The sequence below is a fragment of the Nicotiana tabacum genome, chromosome 22, assembly GCF_000715075.1.
Source record: "Nicotiana tabacum cultivar K326 chromosome 22, ASM71507v2, whole genome shotgun sequence".
NCBI classification, from domain to species: Eukaryota; Viridiplantae; Streptophyta; class Magnoliopsida; order Solanales; family Solanaceae; genus Nicotiana; species Nicotiana tabacum.
Window position 1 is genome coordinate 99433854 of NC_134101.1, and position 24644 is coordinate 99458497.

The following is a 24644-nucleotide window of genomic DNA, read 5'->3' on the forward strand; positions in this document are numbered from 1 at the left end:
AGAGAGAAAGAGATCTTTTCGTTCCAACTAAACCAACTATTGATGAGCTCTACAACCGTGTATTTGAAGACAATGTAACTAACTTCTATTCTCTAACTAACTAGCAGCTAATTACAAAGAAATGACTAACTCCTTACTAATGAACCTTCTACAAGTGTAATGCATTAAATATTGCACTGTACAATCTGTCTATGCCATATATTTCAACAGTGTACTATACGTTTGACCAAGAAATACCAATCAAAATGTTTAAATGGTACCAGAGCATCAAATGACTTCAAAATATTGGCAGGTAGCCAGTATTTTTATCTGAATTTCATCATAAGCTGTTGCCATGGTAATTGAAATTTTAGCTACGTGGGTTATAGTAAAGTAGTAAAAACTACTTCATCCTTAACCAAAGGTCGGGTTCAAACCCTGGGCATGGAGTCACCTATGTTAAAAATGGAATACAAAGATATTTTTATAAGAAGTCTTCCCAGTCAATTTTATAAGAAGTCTTCTCAGCCAAATAATGGGAACAAAACACGCTCAGAAATGTATAGAAATGTATATAAACTGACTATTGAAATCCTCTTCCAAGTGGTATAAGGAGTATCACCGGATATAAGGAAACGTACGCCTACACCAGTTCCAATCAAACGGTGGAAAAATATGCCTCGGTAGGATTAGTAAGGTAAGGTTTAGCCCAGTATGTGTTGCCTTGGTCCTATGCCTTTGAAAAAATATCCACACGGCTATGAGATTATATGCCCTCGTGAGACTTTGCCGGCAGCTACACCATGAATCCTCTACATGAGACTGCCATCAAAAGGCAATGTAAGGCGCAGAGGAGTTATTATATAGCCAAGGCATATGGGTAACAATACCGGTGCTATTGTCCCCCTTATTTGTACTTTTCCTAATTGTTGTATTTTTCTTTTATTATTAAAAAAAAAAAATCAAACAGTGGATGCGGAGGATATATACACTTAAATGATTCTTTAAAAAGATATATTCAAATCCTCCTTTCAATGTAGGGTAAGGTACACCGAGAAAAGGACGCGTACACTAGAAACTCTCAGCCAAATGATGGATACAGAGGATATACACTCTTAGAAATGATTGACCAAAAAAAGGACGCGTACACTACAAAACTCTTTCAGTCAAATGATGGATACAGAGGATATATACTCTTAGAAATGATTGAAATCCCTTCAGAAATGTTGAGATCCTCCTTTCGACTTGGGATAACATGCACTAGGGAAAAGGAAAACCTACACAGGAGAACGCCTAACAGGATGACCCTGGAAATGAAGGCCATCTCCGCAAAGCAGATTTACAAAACTAACACATTATATTTTCCGAAGGAATCCACGAACTTCAGTAAGAAAGTTATGCAGATTCTTTCTGAACTTCTGGTAATTTGCCCGATCAAGTGTGGAGGAGAGATTGTTAGAGCTTGTGAGTGATTGCAGTGCATTTGTCAACCTTGTTCTGAAAGCTGGGTCAGACTGGCTCTTTATTAGTTCACTTCCCAACTTCTGCACGAAATGTGAACTTGTTTTATAGGGGGTACCACTTTGAGTAATAAAAGTTCTACAAAAAATCATTTTAATAAAAACAAGAATTTAATTGTATACTGCTATAAAAAATGTGGATTATACCTGGTATAGACTTTGTTCAGAAAGGATTAATGGAAGAAGAGCATCTGCAGCTGAGCCAACCAGATCAGTGCTGAAATTTATAAATAAAAATTTTAAAAAGAGAGAGAGAGAACAAAATACAAGGGCGTTGTAACGTCAGCAAAATCTTTGAATGAAATACTAATGGGGAATGACATCAGATACATTAACTATCGATTACTATATATTAATCCTGCAATCATTAAATCCTACTGGCTATGTTTATGTTTTTTGTCCAATTCACCTGTAATCCTGAAAGAGGAGAAACTGTAGTAATGATCGAAGAAATTGGCTCAGAATCCCTTCCTGAAAGTTTCCTGTATGATCCTTGTAACCTGAAGCATGGTGACCTAGCCCCACTTTTCCAGCACATTTCTGCTTATAGTGGAAAGAAGCAAGTCCTTTTATAGCTCTTAGACACAAATCAACGACCTCTGCATCCTGTAATATAAACAACAGAAAACAGTGATCTTCGCGTCAAGCTCTAGTAGTAACATTAGGCGTAACACAACTATGGAACTATTTCTTGTAATCATTAAAACTAACATGGTGGACAATTAGACCAACTTAAACTTGAAATGATGCCTAGACTCTCTCAAGCACTTCCCGGCATGAAACAGTATCTAAAACCATGTACCATGGACATCTTATTGTGTGGGAATGTTACCTGACACAGACCAAAATCAAGACTCGCAATGATATGAACAAAAGCTTCTCCGTTTAGCTGTGTAACCATTTCAGGGTACACCTCCAGCATATGTGATAGCAGCGAGAAGTACTACACAGATGAAATCAATTATTAATTTTACAACAGTTTATATACGGTTAATATCAATGCAGGAAAAAAAGGGAAAAGCCTACATCAAGACAAAGCTTGGGGTACTTGAGCAGGTCCAAACTGATCAGAGGGGTAACTATGTGAAGACCCGTATATACCACCTGCAATGGAATTTCTTTGAGATTGTTATATAGAATCATGAGGTTGACAGTGTACCTTGGGAGGAAAAATAAAAAGTAACAGAAGAAACTGCATGAAAACCACCTGACATATATTTGTCCCATGAGCCTCAAACTCAATAGGTTCTGACGAGAAGTCAACCTGCAAATAAAAGTTATATCCAGGTCACCTTACACGTGGAATATACAACAAAGAAAAAGATGAAAAAATAACCATGATAAGATAAAGGAGCGTAGAAAACACCAGATCTTTCGAACATAGACTAGCAAGTAATTGGAGTAGAGCACGTAGATCCTTGTATTGTTCGGTATCAGCTTCACTCCGTAAGCTGCTTGAAATGCTCAGAGATATCTGAAGGCACATTGGGTCATTCAGGACAACATGTTCTAATTTTCCATAAAACAGAAAAAAATTGCAACACGTTATTTATACAAAGGAATGGTATACTCTGTTGCTGCTTCACTAAGATGGCGTGATGATTGACATACCGGGATGGGGTGCCAAAGGGGTGACCATGGCACTGATGGTTTGGGAAATGCAACAGCGGGGCTGGGAAAAGGGAACAGGTGGAGGGAGCTGTGAAGGGTGCGCAGTTAGGTTGGAAAAAATAAAATAAACAGGGAAAGCTTTTATTTGTTTGCGAAATCGTAAAGACCAGCTTCCTAACTGCCCAACCTGAGAGCAAACAGCTAATGTGTTCTGCTTATTGACCAGGGTTCTCTGATTGGTCCATGACCACTGGATCCCAAAGTGGAGCGAAAGCTAATGTGTTCCACTTATTCAACAAGGTTCTATAGTTGGTTTGTGACTGTTATGGTTGGTCTATCATCCGTGACCCCTTGATTCCTTTGATGATCTCGTAATTCCTAAATGGAGTTCGTCTATGGGATATTCACGGACTATCGGACAAATTAAGTGATTCTAATAATCCAGGAACTGAATCTATGTTTATCCTTGAGGTCGGACTAATTTCTGAATCTTGGTCGCATATTTTAAACCCGAAATTTAAAAACAAAAGGATGACTGAAGAAACCTAGTCACAAAAAGCAAGTGTCTGATTAAAGATTCTGAGCCAATCTTCCTTCGGATAATTAAACATAGGGACTGTGGCAATATAATTACATTTCTGATGTCAATATAGTGTAAAGCTTGTTAATGAAAGTAGAATATTTTTGCATGTTAATTGTTTTCTTTGCTTAGTTTTACCACAAAAAGAAGAAAAATCGGGGGCATAAATACCCATGAGCACTTAACTACAACATATCTATCTGCACAAATATGCACATTTAGGTTGGGGTTGGGGATACAAGTAAAAGTGTATTACCTTACATTATTTCCACTTAATAATCAAGTACTTATTTGTCGTTTTATTCACCTATTATGAACGAAGGGGGCACCAGATGGAGATAAGTCAAAGACAAGTAGAACATAAGAAAGAAGAAAACATGGCCGGCAAAGATCAAGATTTGTCCCTTTTTTTTGAACTTATCAGAAAAAGCAGGCTTAGATTGCTAGTACTACCTAGTGTTACTTGTTATCTTGGCTTTGGTCTTCTCATTTTATCTTGTTGTTGTTACTACTTCTTTACTTCTTTTCATCCTTTCTTTAGCCGAGGGTCTATCGGAAACAGTCCAGGGTAGGGTAAGGCTGCGTACATCCTACCGTCCCAAACCCCACTTGTGGGAATTCACTGGGTTTATTGTTGTTGTTGTTGTTGTTGTTGTTGTTATCAGAAAAAGCAGGAGCATAACTTTGCCCGTTCTTAAAAACAAACTTCCGTATAATTTCGCTTAGTTAGTTGTTGTTGTTGTAATAGGTGTAAATTGCATATGGATAAGAAACTGCACTAATAACTCTTCTTTTAGCTTTTTAAGAAATAAGCAAATTTTAAAACAAACTCCAAAGGAAGACCCCTAAAAAACAAGGAAGAAGCTGAGTAGTGAGCGACTGAGAGGGCAAGGTAGAGAGGAGAAACGGAGAAGTAGGGACGAAAACGGCTTCTTGGGTGTCTCATTTAAAAAGTTTCAAAAGGTCTCTCCTCTATGTGTCAAAATTGAAGTACGCAGAAAAGCGCCAAGGTTTATTGTTGCTACAAGGGAAAAGTGAAATTAAAGAGCTAACTTTATTGGAGAAAGGCACAAATAAAAATATATATAACCAATGCAAGAAAAATAAATACAAAAACAAACAATTATATGGTCTAAGGAATTCAAAATCCTACACTAAGGTGAACTACATGAGAAAAATATCGTGTCAATTAGGTTAAGAAAACCTTTTCATAATCCTGATTATTCAGATGCAAAAATGCTTTGAGCTTCTACTTCAGCTTTACTCACTAGTTTTCATATTCAATACTTCCATATTATTAATCGTAATAAATTAATTGACACTGTTCTGTTAACAACTAACATATCACTCGGTGTTACTGTTTAGTGTCCCCTCTTCAAGATAGAGTTATAGGCTATGAGGCACATGCCATACCACCTTGATGCCAGCAGTGAGGCACCATAATAGCCTTAAAACAATCGAGATATTAGAACTCATAAATAAGGGTGAGAAATTAGAATTCATAAAAGATAGCAGTGTGTAATAATCACAATTAACCTTAATACTGAAACTAAAAGTATACCAAAGTGAAAAAACAACAAATTACTACTGAACAACATCTACAAATAGCACACAGCTTATGTGTATTATGTTTGAGTTGACTATGCTTATAAAAACAGAAACTTGTGAATAGAATAACAAGAGATTAAAGGGCAGTCCGGTGTACTAAGCTCCCGTTATGGGCGGGGTCCGGAGAAGGGCCGGACCACAACGATCTATTGTACGCAGTCTTATACTGCGTTTCTGCAAGAGGCTGTTTCCACGGCTCGATCTGTGACCTCCTAGTCACATGGCAACAATTTTACCAGTTACGCCAAGGCTCCCCTTCAAGAGATATGCAGTTGTAAATATCTTATGTCACAAAAACAATCCTACACTGTTATTTTTAAATAAAGGTGAGGAAGTTTTGTGTTTTCATCCAACAACTCTACCAATTGAGGACAACAAGGTAGTTTAGTGTGAGTCAATTTTGAAACGCTTCTCAAAATCTTCTTCCCCATAAAAGACTTTTAAGAAAATAGAGGAGGTTAACAGGTGAAATATATCAGATGTGCAGTTATCTTTTAATTCCATTGTTCCACTTTCTATTCTCAGTATGTTATATTCTTGTTTTTTCCTCCAATTTACATCTATTTTTCAGACACTTTTAACATAATTTCCAATATTTCAACTCTGGCGTGTGCCCAAGAATCTAGTTCCAATTACTAAAGGATATACTAAAGACACTAACATTAAAGTAAAGAGCAAACTAAAAATATATCAGAAAAAAAGGAATTCCTTTAGGCAATAACTTCAGCACTAAACCAGATGAACTATATATATGATCTATATTTTTTGGATCCACCAAAAATGCCTCCACACACATGTTACGATCTGTCAAAATATGCTTTATTTTTGGAGGATCGGCACACACCCGGTGGCATTTTTGGAGGACCCGAGCAACTTAGATGATGATTGGTTAGACTCGCTAGAATGGTAAGCTTTGCAAAAGAATTTGTAGTTAGATTTACTTAAGCAGCCAAACCCTAATTAATAAAGAACATTTGTTTCTGGTCTGGTGACAAACTTTAGGCTTTATGTTGGAGGTGCAACATTGTAACAATCATGGTTATGAAATAATTATACTACTTATTACAGGTCAATATCTCTTCCAACTTTTGCTAGAAGAATCGGGTAACATGTTTAAATCGTAGAAAGAGGCAATGATAAAATTACCTTGCCTATATTGTGGGAAGAGTAAAGCTGAAGGAGGCGCATACAGAATTCAACAACAGTAGCCGTTTCACGAGCTTCTAGGTAAATGATTTGCCCGTCCACCCAATCAACCACAAATCTGAGTAATAGATACACAACTGTGGACTAAAGAAAACTGGAAGATTAGAAAGGTTATTTTATTGCATCAGAATTCATACAAAGAATGGCATGGTGATTGATTAAAATCTTTGACATGTTCGGCCAATCATCATCGAGCATCAACTAAAGTTGGAACATTTAATTGGACCGAAAACCAGCACCTAGGTAGAACGAGAAGTTGAGTGAAATATCAAACCCTTTTTTCACCTTTATTGGAAAAATAAGCTTTTCTTTTGGCCGTAAACTCTGAGTTATTAATTTATAGTATAGTGGTCCTAATGACTTTGGCATCTTTTTTTACCCTACAAACCAACTGCAAAATTGATTTTCAAGCATTTCTGAAATTAAAGTGCCGTTCTCTAGTTTTTAGCCTTGCCAGTTGCCAGCATCAGAAAGTCTGAAATTGATGAATATCAATCAAAATATAGGTTGGTGCTGGATAAGTATAAGGAAGACCACATGTAACATTTAATCCACACAAGATTTCAATGTGCAGCCAAGGATCAGCAGCGGAAGAGATGCATATTGAACAGTAAACTGATAACAGGCACTGTTCAAGGTTTTATCTCGATTCCAAGGGGATACAATTTTAGGATGACAATCTTGATTAGGTTTAGCACTCCAGCAACCATATCAACCACATAACTTTCTTGGTATAATGACAACATGAACAGCTTTAGGGGAAGCTCAAAACCAAGCTTCCAAAGCATCTGTTTGAAATCAACAGTTACTATCTCATAGAGTTTATACCTCGTGTTTGTAAACTTCCATAAATGTCAAGAGTGGATTGAGTACTGAATAACCCATCTCATAAATAGCTCTCTGCGATCGAGGTTCTGTTGCACTAGCAGCACCGCGAAGCCGCTCTAACAAGCAACTGACCTATACATTATCAGAGATTTACTAAGAAAATAATTGTCTAAAAGAAATTATTATTTTCCGGACTATTCTTACAAATAAAATAATGTCTGGCTGTTCAGCTACATGTTTTAGATCACTGCGGCTCGAGAGTTCCACCAGATAAGCTGTCATATGGTTTGTCAGATTTCTCACATACCTAAGAACAATTGTAATGACAAGCCATCCGATATTTATAAGTTCAACAAGTTAAGAGAAACAAAAATAGAAAAGAAAAAAAAGAACAAACCTCTAGATATATACTTACTGGCTAGAGGCCTCTGGAATTTTCATGCCAGAAGCTGAAAGAACAAGGGTTTGAGCAAGTGAACGCTGTAATAAGACAAAAAGAACAGTTTAAATTGGCTGGAAATATTACATTAGCAATTTAAAGTGAACCCATGTCTGGTGTAATGGCATGTTGGTACATGAAGCTAGGAGAACCTACAGAAACATAAGATGCCTGCCCCCACGGTATTGAGAGGAAAAACAATACAAAAAGAGTATAGAAGAGAGAAGCCCTCCTCAATCCAAGCTCCATCGAATGGAGAAGGCTTTAAGGCCTTCTTGCCCTTCCAATGTAAAAAGATAGCAAAAGCTAAGGTAAGCAGCTCACTTTTCCAAACATATTCTCCCTGCCCAAAAATAAAAAACGAAGCAAGAAGAATGATGCACAAATGTAGCCTAAGACTCCTACATAGGGAACACCACTTTCACATTGTTAATCAAGTCAAAGAGCTTCTTGTATATTTTCACATGGTATCAAAGTCTCTACGATCTTGGTAGAGACTCAAATAGCTTCCGCTACTGGGAGGCGGTATCAGCCAATGTATGCCACCCCTGGGCTAATATTTCTTCTTTTGTTCTTACTTTGGGCGCTCAACGACGATCCTCTCTCCTAGAACCGGCGTTTTTAGCTCCAGAACAACTGTTCAAGGTGCCACTCCTCTTCTCCAGGATTACGCACCGTTCATCTCTTCGGCAAGGGACGTTACTACTTTTTATGAGACCGACACCCTCAGTCATTGTTCTGCTAATACAAGTTATGCTGATAAAAGTCTAGAGATTTACAGCACCATATCTTTATTTGGTGATTGAGAATAGATTTCTTTCGCTATGTAGCGCAAGAACCGCTTTCTTTTGTTTGTGCTGTTACCAGCAACTTTCCAGAGGAGAGAATTCTAGCACAGATTTTCTTTTTGGTGATTGTGAAATATTCCAGCGAGATTTAGGCGTGAAACTTTCCAGGTTTTCAAAACAATTAAATTCCCCGCTTTGAAAAAAGGGGCATGTTAGAATATTAAGAGAATACGTATCGAGATTCATACATGTCAAGATTCATTGTATCTAAATTTCAAAAATCATATAGAATGTTCTATAGAATATCTTAGGATATTCTGCATTTAATTATAGAATGTTTAACTTATTCATATAGGGAATATCACCTTCCATATTATAAGTATCCTAAGACTCCTATGTAAGGAGAACTTCTTGTACATTGCCAATCATGTCAATAAGCTTCTTTTTATTTTCACAAAACAAAATCATAAGCATGGGTTTGATACCTGGTGAGCAGCATTTAGCGAGACTAGAGTTCTTTCATTTGTAAAAGCATTTGCCAGCTCACGCCAAGACTCCTGCAGGAAAAATAATCAAACTGGGATAAAACAAACATTCCAATCTTTAGTCTTGAACACAAATCCAAGGTGAATTTACTGTTCCAGTATAATGAAATTAAGCCGATCAAAATTCACTCTCTAACCATTTAAACATTTCGAGTGCAACAAATTATCATACAAAACATCTGTTAACAAATGGACCTTGGACTTAACTCAACACCGATTCAACCCCGAAAGCTAGCTCATGAGATGAGTGTCCAAGACTATACAAGGAGACCAGTTTCTAATTCCACAACTGATGTTGGACTTCTAACACCACTGCACGCCTAGGACTGGACATTTGAAGCGTGAACAATATGGGAGCCCAACATCGAGTAACCCAAGAATTGGGATGCGTCTGGCTCTAATACTATATAAAGAAATGAAACATACACGGGAGAAAGAATGAGAAAATGTATTGCTTCCTTCTCCTCCTAAGCTATTGGGTGTTTAAACCGTACATGCACCTATCTAAACTAGGAAAGAAATCAAGGTTACATAATAAAATATAAACAATATATCCCTAATTGATTCTACCTAATATACATAATAACAACATCAAAACCCTTTATCTTAATCAACATCTCCATGTACTGAGGATGAGATAGGATTAAACAATAATAAACAACTACAGAGATAGGACTAAGAACTAAAATCTCTATTTCACAATTGACTGCCAGAAACATAGGTAATAACAAGATAAAACATAATTGGTTTGCGGAAGATGCCAATTGCCATGCAGTTTTATTCAGAACTCTTCACTCAAAATTACACCCTACGAGAAACAGAGCCACCCCATCAAGGGTTCAAAAATGATATGGAAGTAATACTACTCGTCTTAGAACTCACCAATTCAAGAAGGTGAACGCAAACATTCTTCCGCCTAACAAGTCCATGAAGCAACTCATGGCAAGTCAGTGCCTATAAGAATGAAAAGAAGTATATCAGAGCTGCTGCAATGAACAGCCTCAATAAACAGCAAGAAAATAACAGATCACCCAAAACAAAACTAGAGAAGTTCAATTATAGTAGCAAGTACCTTAGATAACATTGATGTGCTGATATTTTTTATCATACTAACAAAGTCTTATTACTGTTTTGAGACGGGATGCTCTAATATTAGAGCAGTGATACCCAAATTCACAGACAGTTGCCATATATTAATTCTAAAACACCTCATCAACATTTTGAATGAGATACTTGATTGTTTGTAAAATTACTTGGCTTTGAATTACATTTGATGAAAAATTAAGAAATTCACCAAATTTAAGAAATTGAAATTTTAGTTTGACGTGATTGCAGAGAGAGAAGAAATAATTTAAGTAGTATATAAAAGGAAGAATAAGGAACTTCTAGGATAATAAAGCATTAGGAAATTACCCCTTTATAGTCCAAAAGCTGTTTTGACCAGATCATGAATTCCATGAAAAATAAGATGTTCTTGGATCACAACATCCAAGAGAAGCAAACCTATTCATGATTTTATTGATTGATAATAAACTCAAAATTATCTCAAAATAGGTTGTTTTCAGACCTATTTGCAATGACTTGGATAGAAAAAACCTTACATTGCATTATAAAATAGTCACCCAAAAGATGAATGACATATTGAAACAATATCAAACGAGAATGGTGTAATCACTCCAGTAACGAAGTCTGCAAATTTAGTGATGATTTGTCAAAGTTAAGGATGATTTCAGCTGTTAGCTTTTCCTTCGAAGCTTTGGACAAAGGTGCTATTGACATACTGGTCCCTTGTGGTATCATGTACACATTGCAACGATTGGCTGAGCTAACAAGTCAACTTCAAGCTTTTCTTTTCTTGATGTAATTTCACCTCCTCTTTCATATTTTTAATTCAAGGTAATCATAACTCATTACTGACACAAAGTGTCTTGTACTACCCAATACCTCTCACATGAGCACCTTAGGAATTTGTGCATGGTATTTGGTATTATTGCTTGCCATCTGTTTTTCCTCTAACTCAAATTGATTTCCACTTTTTCTTGTTCGTTTTAAGCATTGAAAGCCTTAAAAATTCTTCTAGCCTACATGACATATTCGACACAATTTGGAAAGTAGGGACAGCCGTTGCTAAAATATTAGAAAATGAATGGGAATATCTACATAAGATAACTTAACAATTCACATATACTGTTCAGAACTGCTAGGCTGGCTAGGACCCATATTTTTTATCTCCCATTAGTCTTGCTTTTATATTTTCTAGTTATAACTCCAGATTTTATATATTAAAAAAAAGAGGCATACATTTGAAAGAGACCCTATTGGAATATAAAGAGTGCCCATTTAAAAGACAGCAGCCCCTCTGTCCCATCTTATGATACTATTACTCTTTTGGGAAATCAAACATTTTTTTATTATTATGAACTTCTAAAATAATTTTAAAAATTTCAATATGCAGTAATTTTAAATGTAGTTTTTGCATATGTAAATTGTTCTTCAAATATAACAAAATTAATTAAAAAGAATTAGACAAATTAATCCTTGTACCTCAACATCGTTCATCCTCTGGGCACCAAATGAGTAGTTTTGTGTTTGAAAACAAATAAGAATTGTTTGTTTTGCTTTTTGAAAAATAAACAAAATCAAATACTCCCTCTATTTCAATTTATATGACACACTTGACTCCGCATGGAGTTTAGGAGAAAAAAAAAAGACCTTTGAAACTTGTAGCCTTTAAAGCATAAAGAATAAAAGCTTTGTGGGGTCATAACATTTGGATGGCTATAAAAGCTTCTCATTAAGGGTAATATCATTCTTTTTGAAATGGACTAATAAGAAAAGTGTATCATATAAGTTGAAACGGAAGGAGTAATACTTTTCAAAAACGGTTTAAAAATATTAATACACACGGACCAGTTGGAAGATATAATCACAAAATAATTTCAAGGTTTACATCTGCAGCAAGCCACAAGCAAAGGAAATATACGCTTCACCTTGAGGGGGAGAATTATTTATATTTTGTGATGTAGGAGTATATATTCTATAATTAAGGGCATACATTAAGAAGTATTATGTACATCAACTAAAATCAATTAATAGAATCAATAGGATATTCAATCTTGTAAATATGTATCACTTCTTATTTTAAAATGTCTACAAACTATTTAAACCCCCAATAGCTTGAGGGAATGATCAGGGCGAACATTCAAAAACCTTCATTCCATTTTTTCTACATTCTTTTTTTAATTCTACAGGATGCCGATAATCTGCCCTTATACTCTCGTGTCTAGACCCTAACACTTCGTTGAGGTAGCAGGTTTTGCCCGGGAAGATCTACAACTCCAACAAAATATGCAAAAGGCTTAATACCGATAAAAAAATGCAAAAACCTGAACTTGCGTTGGATTCTGGCACACAGCAGTGAAGCTGATGTATCTTAAATAAGAAAAGAAAGTTTTATATCAAATTTATTTTCCATGAGGCAGAAAGTTTTATATCCAATTTATTTTCCATGAGGTCATAAAGACTTCCAAATTAAGGGGAAAAAAATCATATTTTCTACATTATGAGCTGGAAAAAAGCCAAGTCAGACACTTGCGGGCAATGAATCCAATGAAGCTTCCTACCAAGTTGTTTACCTGCTTCTATCATTTACTGAGCACAAATATCTGAAATAACGGGACATCCAAAAGAACAACGCACTGCACTAGTATGAAAATAACAAAATACCAGTGCTAAAGTGAATGTTTTGTTTGATATTTAGAATGATAACATATTGTATATTCCTTTTCAAGAAAGCGCACTGTTTGGGGACTGGCCAAAGCGAACATGTGGACATTTTGGATGATGGGGGTTATTGAATTATGCCTGCATACCTGCAAATCCCTCTCTCCAGGATATGAAATGAGTGCTACCATCACAATGCGAATAATAAGGTCAAGCACAGCTTTCCCCTGATTGTCCTCTCCACAAAAATTAAGCAATACTTTTTTATGATGTTTTGCCTTGTGATTATCTGAAGATGCACTCTCCTTACTTTCATCAGGTGGCATCAGATAAGTTGCTGACCATCTTGCAAGGAACCACACAACTGCCTGGAAAGAATGAGCATATTAGTTAACACCGAGAATAACATGAAAACTATAAGCAAGTACCAAGGGAGGACTATATATGTTATAACTACTGAATCATATTAAAATTTTGAACCGAAATCTGAGTATTAAAAGGAAATATCCCCTGCAAGGGGCCACTGTATTGGAAGATCAGAAGAACAGATCAGGAATAATCATACTTGGAAAAGCATAGCTAAACAGTTTTTAACATATGAACCTCATCAGAAGGAATCTAAGCTAATATTTCCTAGTCCACTTTACAGACAACGCATACTGCAGAGTTAGAGAGCTAAATACTGACAGAACTTGTGCAGAGAAATCTACAAAAGTTGAATGTGTATGCAAGGTATCTGGTGTAGCACCTAGGATTCGGAACAGATATTTAGTAAAGATTTACTCCCCTCGTACCACATTGACTGTTATGTCCTTAAGTCTATCATAATTTAAAATAAAACAAAATGTTTTGATCCAAAGCAGGGTGGGATATTTATGACGGTGCTAATGCTGGCAGCAGCCCCCAAGAGAACTCCCCCAACCCCCAAGAAAATGGGTTTCATGATCAAACACTCCCAAGGCATAACTATTCATTTTGAAGATCTTAATATAGCAGAAATGTTGACAAACTACCTCCATTAGCCTTGGACTAAAGAACGATGCTCTCATCTCTGGATTTAAACTCTGCTCGGCAAATTTTATGATTGATCTGCACCAGCCCAAAGAAAACAAGGGTGGGAAGTTAAACACAAAAATATGACAATCTTAAAATTAAAAAGAAGGAAGGAAATTGGAGAACCACGTCCCCATTGTGTGCTGATGATAAACTCAGCAAGTAAAGACGAACTGTAAAATTTCCTGCTCAATCATTTGGATCCATATGCTGCAATTGAGATTTCTAAATTCTGATGAAATGCAACAAAAAGCTACTAGCATTACACTTTTACAGAGCTTTGCCCCACTTATTAATATTAAAGCTGCAAGACAAATACGGAGTACTAGAATCACTTAAAATATGATGTAATAACAGAAGATTCATCTTGATGAGAAATTACCACCAGTGCTCCCCAGTTATAGATGCAGGAAATGAGAATAAGACGATTTGCCTCATAAATCAAAAACCAGTTAGGAGGAATCACTTTACTAGCCCTCTTGTTCTGTAAGAGGTATCGAGTAGTTAATGCTTACTGAAGTATGAACCAAAAACCATCTTACTCTGGTATTGGAGAATACTTTTGTTCCAAATGACAGAAGGCAAGAAAGAGGCCAAATAAGACGGTTAAAGTAAGAGAAAAATGACACACAAAAGAAAAACGACACAATACTCTGATTTTGGTATTTTACATTGATATTCAACATTCAATTAAATATTACAAGACCAATTTCATTCATGTCCTATATTAGCATTCTAATAACACATCTCTGAATACCATTTATATTATTCACTATCGGAGAAAAAAATCAATCCGCAGTATGGCTAAAACACATCTAATTAGATTGTAGATGGAGGTTGTTGCTTGCTGACATTTTTTTATACTTCTAACTGTTCTATCCAGTGGTACTTGTTATTGGACTATAAAGACTAAACAGTACTACTGCTCAATGGATAAGAATGTTATTTTGTAATGAAAGATCAGCTCTTTCAGGTCACACTAATATGTTACAAGACACTATAATTCACAACCCCCCCCCCCCCCAATTTGATAGTTGGATAAAATACTGTCAGAAGTTTGGTTTTGGTCCACAGACCATGGAAACTAGGATTGGTCAGTCAGCCATTTGAATCGTACTTTAAACTGTTCTGTTACTTTCTTTTCATGATTTTGTTGTCATACAGGACCATGGTAAGGGATTGACACCATCAGACAAATTGAAGTGATACATCCTATAATGTTGGAGCTAGGCCATACTACATGTCAGTAGTGATAAGAGAATGGTTACATATCCTACTTTTTGAACAATTCTCAACGGAAAGGAAGTAGGAAAATTACCCACAAAGTATGACAACTGGATGCTCGTCTGTCTCCGTAACATCCATAAATTGGGTTTGTATAGCATTAGGCACCTGACAAGAAATATAAAAAAAAACTTTACCTCATTTATAGAACCATAGGAAATGGAATCACAAAAGAGAATAAAATAATGTATTACAACGATTGTGTTGACAGCCCAGAAAACTCAAGAAACCAATAATGCAGGCTTGCGCAGACCGGGTACAATAGAGCAGCGAAAAAAGAGAGAAATAAACCACTAAATGCACAACAAATCAATGATCCCATTCCTTTATTTGTCTTATCCTGCATCAGCCTCTGCTGCCCATCCAAACTCTAAAGCCTAGGACCAGATCTTAAAATCATCAAATGGTTTCAAAGGTAAATTATTGTCCATTATATTCAAGCTAATAGTTTAGACCAGCTATCACACTAATACACATCGAGGCAAGAAAAACAGCTACTAAGAGCTATCTAAGAAACTTCTGATCACACAATGACATTGAGAACAAGAATGATAAAGCACGTAAATTAAATCCTGTATTTCACTAATGCAATTGGTAATGCTGTCTCAAAAGGATTTCCAGAAACAACATTGTCCGGCAGAAAAATCTCTCGAAAAAAAAGATCGCCAGCATAAAAAAGGATTTTTATTACCAAAGGTGTTTCACCCTGTACTTCATCAGCTAGAACATGCCCAGTTATTAACAAAAGTGAGTAGAGCTCTTCCAATGTTTGAGTTGGATCACTAAAGCCTCTGCCCTACACATGACAAGAAGAATGTTAGAAAGAAAGCAGAAAAGACCAGTCAACTTGTAATCAGTTGTTGACTGCTGAATATGAACATAATGTTATAGATTAGCATTGTTACACTCCGCTAAGAAGAGATTAAGAATGAGAATTCCACCTCCATTTAGAAGAATAGATCACCTTAGCCTTATGGCTTAGAGGCATACATAAATCACCACAGAAAGAGACAAGGACGTTTAAAGTAATGAAAGAGAAGTAAAAAGTGGCAGTAACTCAGTCTCTGCTCCACCCAACGGCCTCCCTTGAGGTGGGAGAATGTTTCTTACGCCTCAGCAACATATACACGTGTACATATAATCAGCAGAAGTGTAAGACTGTGCAAGTGAAGGGATTTCAAGATCCCTATGGTAGAAAAACAAGTGATTACAGAGAGAAATGGGAAAATTGCCGATTAGGTGCTCAATAAATTCTGGAAATATTGCCGACAAGTTGTTGATTAGCATGATTTGAGGAGACTTGATTTAGAAGTGTCGATTAGCATGATTTCAGGAGATTTGATTAAATTTAGGAGATCAGATTTTATTCTGATTTTATTTTATTTGATTTGATTTGATAGCTGTATTGATTGTATAGATTTATTTTATTTCCTTAATTAGCATTAGGAGTTTTGTATAAATTCTCTTGCTCATGGGATGTAATCATACACAGAAATACAAGAAGACTTTTCTTCTTCTCAAAATCTACATGGTATCAGAGTCATTGCTGCCTTTTTGAGGTGAGTTATCTCCCTCGCAGCACTAGGATTCCTTTTTTATCAAAAAGGTTGAGTTTTCTCTCTCTTGGTCGTCCACAATACAAACTCCTTCCGATTTCCTTTGATTGGGCTGAAATATGGAGACATTGAAGGATACGATTTTTGGAGAAATCTTGTCTTCGGATGAAATTCAGCTTCTCCGTCGCCTCCTAGCCAAACTTGACTCCGCTAGTGTTGCCACATCCAATCATATGCAATCAGGTACAGCCTTTGTTGCTCACCTTAATTCTTGATTGTTGACTCTGGTGCAAATAGACACACGAAAGGCTATTCCAAAGGCATTCAAAATTTTCTCCGCGTCCCAAAGGAGCTAATATTAAAATAGTCAATGGTTCTTTAACACCTATCTTTGGAACAGGTTGTGTCATTTATACTCTTAATATTAAACTATCATCCGTGCTCCATGTCCCTGAGTTCCATCACCACCAAAGCTCTAAACTGTAAAATCGAGTTCTTTCCCGATCAATGTATTTTTCAGGATCTTCAAACAGGGAAAAGGATTGGCAGTGGTAGATTGCGTGATGACTTGTATATATTAGATGTGATTCAAACTCTGATCACGCCATTTTTGATGAAGTAAGGATGTCAACCAAGAAATAATACAACGGCATAGACGGTTAGGACACCCATCATTCTTTGTTTTGAAGAAGTTATATCCCGGTTTGTTTTCAAGGACTCGAGTTGAATCTTTGTTCTGTGATGCGTGTGAAATAGAAACTCTTATCCTGTGAGTGATAATAGAAGCACAACTCCGTTTATGACTATTCATTCTGATGTATCCAGGGCCCTACCCAAACTGTTTCTTTGTCTAGTAGTCGATGATTTGTTACTTTCATTGATTGTTGCACTAGGATGACTTGGGTATATTTGTTAAAAGCCAAAAGTGAAGTTTTCTCTTATTTTCAGTCATTTCATAAGATGATTTGTACTCATTTTGATGCCAAAATAAAAACCTTGAGAACTGACAATGGCAGCGAATATTAAAGGAAGACATCATATACCCAACGTCCACGCTAACATTAAAGGAAGACATCATGGCGGCCTTCAACAACTTCCATTCTCAGGAGATGTTTGAGAAAAGCTTCAATGGAACATATATACCTTTGATTCCAAAGAAGACAGGTGCGAAAGAATTGAGAGGTTTCAGACCGATCAGTCTGATAGGGAGCTTCTACAAATTGCTCTCAAAAGTCTTAACCGAAAGACTTAAGAGGGTGGTAGGGAAAATTGTCAATGCTCAACAAATGGCTTTCATCAAAGGAAGACAAATAATAGATGTTGTGTTGATTGCCAACGAAGCTGTGGATTCAAGAATAAAAAAGAAGGAACCTGGAATCTTATGCAAATTAGATATTGAGAAGGCCTATGATCATGTAAATTGGAGCTTCCTACTCAGAATGTTAGAACTAATGGGTTTTGGGCAGAAATGGAATAGATGGATGAAATTTTGCATATCTACTGTAAAATTCTCCATTCTCATAAATGGATCTCCTAAAGGTTTTTTCCATTCACACAGAGGTCTAAGACAAGGTGGTCCTTTATCTCCCTTTCTATTCATTATAGCCATGGAAGGATTGAACAACATGATCAAAACGGCTAAAGTCAGTGGATGGGTTAAAGGTTTTGAGGTAAACAGGAGTGGGACAAACAATCTAGAGATCACACATCTCCAATATGTTGATGATACTCTAGTCTTCTGTGATGCCGAAAAGGACCAACTTAAATTCCTAAGAATCATTTTGGTCTTATTTGAGGGAGTCTCAGGATTACACATCAACTGGAGAAAGAGCAATATATTTCCCATTAATGAAGTTAACAACATGGAGCAACTGACACAGATATTGGGAGGAGAAGTTGGGTCCCTACCAACTGTTTACCTTGGGATGCCTCTTGGCGCAAGATCCAAATCAAAAGAAATCTGGAATTCAGTCATAGAAAAGTGTGAGAAGAAGTTGTCAAGATGGAAATCACAATACCTATCTTTGGGGGGCAGGCTAGTTCTAATCAACTCAGTATTAGACTCACTTCCTACTTATATGATGTCTTTGTTCACAATTCCAGCAGGCATTTTACAGAGATTGGACAAACTCCGAAGATCGTTCCTTTGGCAAGGTAATAAGGAGAAAAAGGTCCTCCATTTAGTTAAATGGAAGACACTCACAATGGATAAAAAACAAGGTGGTTTAGGAATAAGGAATTTGAAGAATTATAGCAAGGCTCTTAGAATGAAATGGTTATGGAAGTACTCTCAAGAACCCCAATATTTATGGGGCAAAGTGATCAAAGCAAAGTATGGTGAGGAAAATAACTGGGTGTCAAAAAAAGTCAGAATATCATATGGAGTAAGTGTGTGGAAATCCATCAGAGAACTTTAGCCTATAATGAAGAATCACTCCTCCGTAAGAGTGAACAACGGAAGGAACACATCATTCTGGAATGATAATTGGTTAGGAAACGGAAGCTTAAAGGAAAGATACCCCGATATGTTTGGTTTAGCACAAAACCAGCATAAGACAGTAGCTGATATGAGGAGTCATCAAGGATGGGAAATCGCTCTAAGAAGACAGTTGAATGACTGAGAGATAACAAGATTAGCTGACCTTTACAAAGAGCTGGAAGCATTTAAAGGATAACAGGAAGGTTTTGATTCACTTTGGTGGAAGAGGCACAACAGAGGGGTTTACCGGGTGAAGGATGCATATAAGATTTTGAATCATAATAATCAACAGGTGGACCCATGGCCTTGGAAACATATATGGAAAACAAAGATTCCATACAAGGTAGCTTGCTTCACTTGGCTACTAGCAAAGGAGGCGGTATTAACCCAGGATAATCTCATAAAAAGGGGAATTTCTCTGTGCTCAAGATGTTTTCTGTGCGGGGAAAATGCTGAAACTGTCACACATTTGTTTCTACATTGCAAGATTACAGACCAACTATGGAAAATCTTTATTAGTTTTAGGGGTATTTCATGGTCAATGCCATACAGGCTTAAAGATGTCCTTTATAGCTGGGAAGAAGCTGGAGCTGAAGCAACTAGTAAAGATAGATGGAGGACTGTCCCGGCTTGTATCTGGTGGACAGTTTGGAGGGAAAGGAACAATAGATGTTTTGAAGATAGAAGCAATCCAGTGCAGAAGATCAAACTCAATTGTATTCTTCTTTTTTGTTTTTGGTGCAAACAGATTTACATAGAAGATACATTGACAATCATAGACATACTAGGATCTTGCTAGGTCTCGAATTAGAACATCTACTAATCCTCTCCATGTAAATCTGGTTTTCAGTGCAACCTATGTACTGATGTTTTTAATATATACAATAGTTATCAATTCAAAAAAAAGATTTGGTGCTTATTTGGAGTCCAATGGGATAGTCCATCAGACTAGTTATCCTTACACTAGTGCACAAAATGGGGTCGCTGAAAGAAAAAATAGGCATTTGTTAGAAGTAGCAAGATCTCTTATGTTCATCGTGCATCTACCAAAACCTTATTGGGGGATGCTATTCTAGCGGTTGCCTATCTTATCAACAGAATGCCACTTAAACCCCTCAATTTTCAAAGTCCTCTGGAAACGTTAAAGGGTAAGAATGAATATACTGTTCCTCCAAAGGTGTTTGGGTGTGTTTGCTTTGTCCGCACTAGAAATTCTGGGAAACTTAATCCTAGAGCTATAAATGTTTTCATTGGGTACTCCGACACAGAAAGGTTACAAATGTTATCATCCTCCCTCTAGGAGATCTTTTGTTAGTGTGGACGTTACCTATCGAGAATCTGAGCCCTATTTCAATATTACCTCATCACCTCTTCCGGGAAAGAGCAGTAAGGAGGAAGAGGTGATTCTAACTAGTTCCATTACTGGACCTCTAGATGACACTGTCACAGGGGAAAGTGAAATTGGAGAAAGAATTCAGGGGAAGACTATTGGGCGTTTGGATAGGCCTGATTTGAAAACTTACTCAAGAAAAATAGAGCAGAAGAAGTCATCATACAATCTACCGAAGCTGAACCGTCTTCTACTTGTGAGTTATTTACATTTTCTAATGAGTTAGATGAACCTATTGCTCACAGAAAAGGAGTCAGATCTTACACCACCAAACACGCTTTATCTAATTCTGTATCCTATAATTCTTTGTCTTCCTCCTATAGAACATTTGCCTTGTCTATTTCTTCTATGTCTATTCCCCAAAATTGGGCTCAAGCTTTTGTAGATCATAAATGGAAGCAAGCTATGATTGAAGAAATGAAGGCCTTGTCAAAAAATGAAACTTGGGAACTTGTCACTTCACCACCAGACAAGAAGTTGGTTGGTTGCAAATGGGTCTTCAATGTGAAGCACAAAGTTGACGGCTCAATTGAATGATTCAAAGCAAGATTGGTGGCTAAGGGATTCACTCAGACTTATGGAGTGGATTATCAAGAGACATTAGCCAATGTTGCTAAGATGAACACTGTTAGAATTCTTTTATCTTGTGCGGCTAATCTTGATTGGGACTTGCAACAATTTGATGTGAAGAATGCACTTAGAAAAAGAGTTGTATATGGAGATTTTCTGGATTTGATATTGCACAGGGTCAAGCAAAGGTATGCAGATTAAAGAAAGCCTTATACGGACTGAAGCAATCCCCCAGAGCTTAGTTTGACAGATTCAGCAAAGCAATGATCTCCTTCGGTTACCAACAAAGCAATGTCGATCACACCCTCTTCATAAGACATCAAACGGGTAAACTCTCTCTTCTCATAGTTTATGTTGATGACATAGTAATGACGGGAGATGATAAAGAGGAAATGTCTCGATTGAAAAAGTTGTTGGCACATGAATTTGAGATCAAAGATATAGGAAAATTGCAGTACTTCTTTGGGAATTGAGGTTGCTAGATCCAAAAGAGGAATCTTTATTTCTCAAATGAAGTATATTTTAGATCTCTTGAAAGAAACCGGTATGACAGGTTGCAGACCCGCGGAATCGCCCATTGAAAGCAATCACAAGTTACAAAGCAGAGTTGGAGATGATAAGGAGAGATATCATAGGCTGGTTGGAAGACTCATTTATCTCTCCCAAACTAGACCAGACATAGCCTATTCAGTTAGCCTGGTGAGTCAGTTCATGCATGGTCCCCGAGATCCTCATATGCAAGCTGTCTTTCACATTTTGCGGTATCTGAAGTCTGCTCCAGAGAAAAGTCTACTTTTCTCCAAACATGATCACCTCCAAATAGAAGCCTTTAGACACGGATTGGGCTGGATCTCTAGATAACAGAAGACCAACATCCGGTTATTGTACGCTCGTAGGAGGAAACTTAGTTACTTGGAGAAGCAAGAAGCAAAGTGTAGTTGCTAGATCAAGTGCGGAGGCAGAATATAGAGTTATGGCCCAGGGTGTTTGCGAACTACTTTGGCTACAAAAGCTACTACAGGAATTAAGACTTTTTGAAAAAGGAAAACTTTCCTTGTACTATGACAATAAGGCTACCATCAATATAGCTTATAATCCAATCCAGCATGATCGAACAAAGCATGTGGATATTGACCGATACTTCATCAAAGAAAAAGTTACAACTGATGTCTTGAGTTTGTTTCATGTGCCATCGGAAAAACAGCTAGCTAATGTGTTTACCAAAGGTCTCAACAAGCGAACTTCCCATATTTTGAGTTGCAAGTTGGGCATGTGCGACATCTTGCATCAATTTGAGGAGGAGCGTTGATTAGCATGATTCAAAGAGACTAAGGAGACTTGATTTAGGAGTATTGATTAGCATGATTTCAGGAGATTTAATTATATTTAGGAGATTTGATTTTATTCTGATTTGATTTGATAGTTGTATTGATTGTATAGATTTATTTTATTTCCTTAATTAGCATTAGGAGCTTTGTATAAATTCCCTTGCTCATGGGATGTAAACATACACAGAAATACAAGAAGCCTTTTCTTCTTCTCAAAATCTACACAAGTCAACAAATAATTAAATAAAAAGAAAGAGTTTAGCAAGTCAGCATTACCTGTATGAAGAAAATACTGAACTAGCAAAAACTCATAAATACAGTAATACTGGACATGCATTTGATTTAACAAGATTGACTCTTCTAACATGAAAAAAAGAGACTTCATAGGAAGGTAAAGAAGAAGAAAAAAGACAACACCAAACCCAAGAAAAAGGGAAAAGGAGTAAAGATCACCTAGGGAGGAGCTTGGAGATCAGAAATTCTAGACAATATTAGTGGATCAACAATTAAACTCCTAGATGATAATATCACTTCCCAAAAATAGAAAAAGGCAGCAGGGCAATTGAATTTCACATGTGACGATATTTCAAAAATACCAATTTTCTGTTAGGAACTCAAATATTTGAATTAATAACTAAAATACTGAGAAAACTAGATAATCCTCAGAAATATAAAAAGGTAATAAGTTGAAAGATAGATTCTGAAAGGGAATAAGTTGCTATGCGAATGTACAGCCTGAGTGACCTTACAGCTCCCAGGTTAAAAAAAAGGTTTAAGGTGACAGTACCTGATGTAGACGGGCAAATTTCTCAGAGAAGAGTCTTGTCAGTAAGGGAACGGTAACATTAATAGCTGCTCGAGCAATAAGTGCATATGAACTTAATCTTTCATCCATGGCTAGAAACAACAATAAGACAGAACAAGAAATAAGTGCTATAAATGGAAGAAAAGAAAAAAGGAAATAACTACAACGACGAAGGATAACAAAGTAAGAAGACATAACTGAAACGTCAAAATAGACATCAAGAAAGAGGAAAAGAAGAAAGAATCTTAAATAAATTAATGAATAAAGTATATTTAACTACCAGCAATAGAAGCCTGAAGATAATCAGCCTCATTCTCATCACTGAAAGCTGATGCAGAAGCAGCTACACAAGAGATCATGTTACAGAATGACCAAGACAAGAAAAACTTTAAATCAAAAATTTATATTCGTATTAGATCTAGAATTACCTCTTAACTCAGACTCTACTATCAGGGCAAAGAGATGAGATGCAGCACTAATCCCTTCTGAAGGAATAAACGCATGGCTAATAGAACCATCCAAAGGCTGAAAATGTTGTACATAATATACATAAAAATAAGAGTCCGGATATGTGAAAGACTATACGTGTGCATGTGTGTGTATATATGCACCACATGCACACACATGCACACACACATATACACTTGTACGTACGTTATATACATGCATATATTTGTATGTGCATGTCTAGTACATGTACGTATATATCATGATCTCCATCTGAAAAGTTGCATTTTACATATTGACTATGGCATTTCATCAACATAACCATACTAGGCCATGATTGTCCTATGCGATAATTAGTACTATAAACTTTTAATCTTCTAAATTTTAGAAAAACAACAACAACTACCCAGTAAAATCCCACAAAGTGGGGTCTGGGGAGGGTAATGTGTACGCAGACCTTACCCCTACCCCGATAGGGCAGAGAGGTTGTTTCCGATAGACCCTCGGCTCAGAAAGACGGAAATAAAAAACAAGAAAAGACGAAATAAAAAAACAAGAAAAGATGAAATAAAAAACAAGAAAAGACAAAGTGAGAGAGAGAGTGCACCACCAACATACTTGCATCCTGTGGCAAAGAAATTCTAAAACAGGCTCAGGCACTGTGAAGCCTGAAGATATACCTTTAAAGGTTTCAGAGTCATCAAATTCAGCATCTCAAGGAAACTAAATCAATTGTGAAGGTAAAACCCGCACACAACCAGATCTCTGTACACCTAAAACTGCTAAAACAGCCCCTTACTTCCAACCCCTCCCAAAATATTTATTAAAAAAAATAATAACAATAATAATAATATTAATAAAGAGAAACAGAGAGAGAGAGAGAGACTAAACCACTTTAGTAACTG

At 36.6% G+C, this 24644-nt stretch overlaps 1 protein-coding gene across 9 annotated transcripts in view; it reads right to left on the minus strand.

The window, feature by feature from the left end:
- Positions 1-966: 966 nt before the first annotated feature.
- The window catches only part of LOC107783927 (uncharacterized), a 54138-nt gene continuing 30460 nt past the window's right edge, over positions 967-24644 (minus strand). For 8 of the 9 annotated variants that reach the window (XM_075243606.1, XM_075243603.1, XM_075243608.1 and 5 more), the window contains 20 exons: positions 23721-23817; positions 23573-23635; positions 23275-23384; positions 15856-15960; positions 15199-15272; positions 13841-13916; positions 12977-13195; positions 9987-10058; positions 9045-9116; positions 7748-7812; positions 7537-7639; positions 7333-7464; positions 6445-6588; positions 2866-2973; positions 2707-2763; positions 2526-2603; positions 2332-2442; positions 1909-2105; positions 1647-1716; positions 967-1523 (listed from right to left, as the gene is read on the minus strand). In XM_075243606.1, coding sequence (XP_075099707.1) covers positions 1335-1523; positions 1647-1716; positions 1909-2105; positions 2332-2442; positions 2526-2603; positions 2707-2763; positions 2866-2973; positions 6445-6588; positions 7333-7464; positions 7537-7639; positions 7748-7812; positions 9045-9116; positions 9987-10058; positions 12977-13195; positions 13841-13916; positions 15199-15272; positions 15856-15960; positions 23275-23384; positions 23573-23635; positions 23721-23817 — 2142 coding nt within the window. In that variant the 3' untranslated portion in view covers positions 967-1334. The remainder of the gene's footprint in view (positions 1524-1646; positions 1717-1908; positions 2106-2331; positions 2443-2525; positions 2604-2706; positions 2764-2865; positions 2974-6444; positions 6589-7332; positions 7465-7536; positions 7640-7747; positions 7813-9044; positions 9117-9986; positions 10059-12976; positions 13196-13840; positions 13917-15198; positions 15273-15855; positions 15961-23274; positions 23385-23572; positions 23636-23720; positions 23818-24644) is intronic. The other variant, XM_075243607.1, reaches the window with a different exon arrangement.